The sequence below is a fragment of the Trachurus japonicus genome, chromosome 20, assembly GCF_045865225.1.
Source record: "Trachurus japonicus isolate A0001 chromosome 20, Traja_1.0".
Taxonomy (NCBI): Eukaryota; Metazoa; Chordata; class Actinopteri; order Carangiformes; family Carangidae; genus Trachurus; species Trachurus japonicus.
This window is the reverse complement of record NC_140926.1, coordinates 1471202-1476201: the sequence shown is the minus strand read 5'-3', so window position 1 is coordinate 1476201 and position 5000 is coordinate 1471202. Positions and strand designations below refer to the sequence as shown.

The 5000-nt window shown below is 47.3% G+C and overlaps 2 protein-coding genes across 2 annotated transcripts in view; both read right to left on the bottom strand.

Annotated features, from left to right (window-relative positions):
* Positions 1-2663, bottom strand: part of LOC146965983 (uncharacterized) — a 3264-nt gene extending 601 nt beyond the window's left edge. Inside the window, exons 1-4 of the mRNA XM_085763985.1 lie at positions 2155-2663; positions 880-1975; positions 676-820; positions 1-472 (exon numbers count right to left, since the gene is read on the bottom strand). The exon at positions 1-472 is cut by the window's left edge and continues 601 nt beyond it. Of these exons, the coding sequence (XP_085620111.1) occupies positions 1-472; positions 676-820; positions 880-1975; positions 2155-2663 (2222 nt within the window). The remainder of the gene's footprint in view (positions 473-675; positions 821-879; positions 1976-2154) is intronic.
* A 2052-nt stretch (positions 2664-4715) lies between these two features.
* LOC146965982 (uncharacterized) overlaps positions 4716-5000 on the bottom strand; it is a 1035-nt gene continuing 750 nt past the window's right edge. Inside the window, exons 2-3 of the mRNA XM_085763984.1 lie at positions 4894-4965; positions 4716-4807 (exon numbers count right to left, since the gene is read on the bottom strand). Of these exons, the coding sequence (XP_085620110.1) occupies positions 4716-4807; positions 4894-4965 (164 nt within the window). The remainder of the gene's footprint in view (positions 4808-4893; positions 4966-5000) is intronic.

Here is a 5000-nt window from a genome sequence, read left to right as displayed (position 1 = left end):
GTGGCCCGACTCATTGACTCCTCCATGGGGGAAGCCACAGATGGAGGGTTGAAAGTTGCTGGATCCAGAGTTGTGACAGGCACACTGACCGTCTGGCTGCCCGTGGTCAAACTCTGCCACAGCTGCTGGGTTTCCAGAACCTTCTCCGGACTTGTGTTGAGAGAGGAGTTTGTGTTTTTCAGTTTTGCCAGATGTTTTACATATCTGGAGATATGTTGGCATGTGGTAGGATGGAGGAGGCTGTTAGGATCTGTGCAGGCTCTGTGTACCATGGCAGCATAGTCTGCATCCACCCGCTTTAGGAGGTCTTTGGTGCCATGGTGCCTGATGAGGAGCTCGTCGATGGCGGCTTTCATGGGTGGTGTCCACCGGCTGTGGTCCAGGACTTGAATAAGACCTCCTGCCTTAATGGGTCCAGTGCGGGTGGCCCGAGGAGAAGAGGACACAGGCAGTGGTGTAGCATCTGTGATGTCTGAAAAAAAAACAAAAAAAAAACCCACATGTTTATTATACTGTTTGTTTATTATAGGTTTTATATTTTGCACACATTAGCTCAATAATTATAGTCAATGGACAATACATTACCATGTTTTTCATGATATTAATTCAAACCAGTGTCAAAGCCTGCTTTTAGTTATGAGGTCTGTATGAAGGAAGGTGTAGGCTTTAAATTACCTGCATCCAGAAGGGGCTCTGCTTTAGCCGTTGGAGATGCTGGAATCAAGGGCAGCTGAAACTGTTGGACTGCTTCAGCACACTGCGGGGAAGACAGGATAGGTGCTGCCACAACCGGATCATCCTGGACAGTGCCCCTGGTCTCCTAAGATATAGCATCAAATATAGTGATTAAGTCAGTAGATCGGTCAGTCAGTCAGTTACTGAGAGTGAGTGATTCACCTGGATTACCTGAGGGTCTGTGCCCACTACAGCAGCAGGGCAGGGACCAGGTTGATCTTGGGCAGGATGGTGCTCCTGCTCCATGGCTTCAGCAGCTGAGGAGCTGGGCTGTGTCTTGTCCTTATCCCAGTTCAAAACAACAGGACGACAGCCTGGCTCCACATACTCCAGTCCAAACCGTTCCCCTGTGTCCCTGTTCGCTACTTGCAAAACTGGGTATTTTGCCTGTCCTGTCACTCTCACAGAGGATGTGTTCAGTTGAGCGATTAACAGGGGGTCAAACACAGCTGGAAGAGCCACATCTGGCCGCTTAAGGTCCACCAGCCTCTGGAAGTTCCAGCGCACCACTCCAGTCATGGCCTGGGCCTGGAAGAGCTCACTGGACACCCTGTTGCCGGTTACCCACTGGGCTTGGTGAAAGTGGAAACCCTCCTGCTGAGACGTGCCTCTCACAGGGATCCAAACAGGTACAGCAGCCCCCTTGCCCTTGGTGTAGTTGAGCTGCAAAGTGCCACCATACCTGTACAGGATTCCCTCTTCCACCTCAGGGTCACTCAGGCAGCCTCTCAGGATGTGGATGCGCTGAATTCTCCACACCTTCAACATGGAGGGCTTGAAGAGCAGCACATCATTGGCATCCTTAGCCAGGTGGAAGTGTTGGAGGACATCTTCAACCCTCTGCAGCAGTTCTCTGGGTTGTGGCACCTTTGTCCGACAGTGCTCTCGGATGTGCTGCTTGGTGGGATTGGCAGGCAAGATTCCACAGAAGGTGTAGGCGTCCTTGAGCTTCTGGAGGTCGCTCTGGTCCACAACAACGAACGCTGCAGAGAGGAACTGGCAGAAAGAGCTGAACAGAGGATGGTGTTCTGAGACACACTCCCTGGTTAAACGCCGCATACAATGAAACAAGTCTAACTTGATGATAATGTCTCTGTTAAACTTGGTCCTGGATGCGCCGCTGTTAGCCAGGTTTCCAGAAGTGGCCTCTGTAACAAGAGCCTCTGTGGTCTTCCAGCTGTCCCATATCAGGTGCTCCTGAACCCCAGGATCCAGCACCTTGAAGGCAGCACAGCAGTCCCTAAAATATTAAAAAGTAATGTCATTAGAGCTGAAGATTACCTTATTTAATACATACATTTGCTAAATTAGTCTTATTGTATTTACAGTAAAATAATTTGCTGTTTGTCTTCTATTTGTCAGATTACACAAAGAAAATGTAATAAACTATGTTATGTAAAACAAAGACTAGCTTCATACCTGTCCACCCACTGGTAGCTCGCCTTCTCCACACCAGCCAAAGTGTACCGATGAGCCAGACCCTCGTACATAGGGTAAAGCGCCCGGTCGCTCTCTGACTGCAGCATCACCCAGCTCAGGATCATCCAGTTCTCATTCATCACAGCGTAGGAGGACATGGTGCCGGATGAGAGAACCACCTTCCTTGCCACTTTGCGAGTGTGATCGGACCGCAGTGCCTGTCCAAAGGTCCCCTGTAGCAGCAGAGTGAGGAGGTGCTGCTGCCTCTGGTACTCATGGACCAGGCAGCTGACTAAATAGTGTGCAGAAACAGACACTCCACACCAGCCGTCAGCATCGGCATAGCCACCAAATGGAGCAGGAGTGTCTGTCTGTCTGAGGAGCCCCGTGATGGTTCTCTGGCCGTAGACACCTGCCTCTGCATCCCTGACGTTCTGCACACTCTCCAGGTAGGCCAGGTGAGCTCTCTCATATTTTAGGTGGAGTGCTTCTGTCAGCTGCTTGGACATGTCCTCCGGTGATCTGCCACTGCGCCTCAGCTCATCCATCACTGATTTGCAGATGGCTTTCTTGTGTGTCAGGAAGGCTGGCACGATGTTTGTGAACCTGCTTGGTAGCTTCTCCAGCCACTGGGGCTTGTCAGCATGCCAGTACCTCTTGCATGCCTTGCAGGTGAGACGTGAGGCCAAGATATAATACTGACCACTGGTGCCAATGATCACTCTTGGCCTTCCCACGCCTGAAGAAGCTACCTGGGGGTTGGGACAACCATGAAGGCAAGGCAGGACATAGTTGCTCCTCATTCTCTCCATGATGGTATGCTCCGGCTTCCATATGAAAAATGGATGAAGCTGAAAGTACTTGGGTGAGGGGAGGTCAGCGATGGAGTCAACGAGCTCAGGCTGAGGTGGATGACGCCACAGGGACAGCATGTTCATGGGGTGACGTACTGGACGTGACCCTGGCCACAGACCCAAACCCTCCATCTCAGTCTTCATCCATATTTTCTGCTGATGGGAGCAGTTCCACCGAGCAACATCCTGATCATAGCTGGGGATGGAAGCTGCTGGCTGCCTGACAGGAGGCGCTGGATGTGAGCGAGCTGTAAAACACACAAAGCACTACAGTATGCAGTATACACAACCAGAAAAAAGTAAAGAGCTCTTTGCAAATGGCTGCTATGGTGAAAACAGTGTCACAGCAATTCATACCTATGTCTTCCTGTGCTTCTGGATGTGATGATGAATCTAGGATGGTGAGATACGAACAGCAAGGGCAAGTGAGATATAAACATTAAAAAATGAACATGAGCTTGAGATATTAATTCTGATAAAATTTAAGAACCTTAAACATTTACCTTCAGGCAGAGACGGAGCTGCCGTGATCACAGACACTGAGGACAAACTGGGGGAGGCGGCTGGTTCTCTGTGGGCTTTGAAAAACACGGTGCAACAAAAGATGAGAAAAACTTTAACAGATACCAGATAGAATCTTTACATGGCATTACTAAACACATGAGCATTGTATACAGTAGAACACAGTCAAAACTGAAGTAATATTTAAAACTGAAGTAATATTTATGTGAGATACAGTGGAAGTATAAGAGAACTTAATTTTAAATGTCATACTTTGTCTCAACACGTTCAGCTCGGGCTCTCCTATTCCAAGTTGTGGGGCGATAGCGAGCAGCTGAGGAGGGACTGGGACTGGGGCCTTCACTTTGGCTTTGAGATCAAAAGACAATATAAAATTCTCATGAATTTTACTGTTAAAATGCAGGATGGTTCAAAAATAAGACAGAATAAAGAAAAACACAGAAATATTAACCTTTAGGCCTAACAGAAGCAACAGTCACAGAGGGGTCATCAGGCTCTGCAGGGCTGTAAATGGCAGCTGGTGCTGTTTGCTTCGTCCTGCGAGCTGTAAGAACAGTGTGTGTCATTTCCTCACACATTGAGGTTTGTTTATGCTTCACAATATGTCTTTACCTGTTGTCTCTGTACAGTAGATAACTATTAGTACAGGCTGAAAGTTTTTATCAATTTGTGAATCGCTCATTATTTGAAAATGAATAAACAATGCTTTTGAGAATTTAACAACGAGTAAAGCACAGAGACAATATCAATATACTGTAAGAATATAACCTGTCAGTCAAAGATGTAGCATGTTAACCACTTAAGTATTTCACATGCAAAATCCTTGAATGACAGCTGAGAGCAGTGGTTCTCAAACTTTTTTCTGGCGTGCCCCGTTCACATTTTAGCAATCATTAACAACATAGGACAGATAATGGTCAGCAGACTTTTGTTCATTTGTTTTCCTGCATAAATCATGTTCATTCAGCGTCACTCCCCACTCCATATTACTGACGGTCATCCACGCCCCCAGTTTGAGAACCACTGGCCTAAAGAAAGCATGCAAAAAAAAGAGAACACTTACCATCATCGACGACATGTAAATTCCTTATGTTAGTGGGAGAACAAAATAACACAATCATCAGAACACGCCAGAACATGGCCGAAATAGACGGAGGAGACGGAGAACAATAATGGCAGTTGAACTCAGAACAGAATCCACAGTGATGAAGTGAAACCTGTTGGTGAAGACACCACCGTGGCTCTGCGGGCTGCTGCTGCTGCTGCTGCTGGTGGCCCTGAAAGCACAGGTGACTTGTTAAATTTTATCATGTACATGACAAACTTGTTACAGGGTTCAGGCAATTATACTAGATCCACCTACTTGTTTCAGTCTCAAACTTTGATGGAGATAGATTTAGCATCGCTTGCTCCAGCTCCTCATCCTCATCCATCACTAGATTAAACAATAATGTGTTAGAGATATTTAAT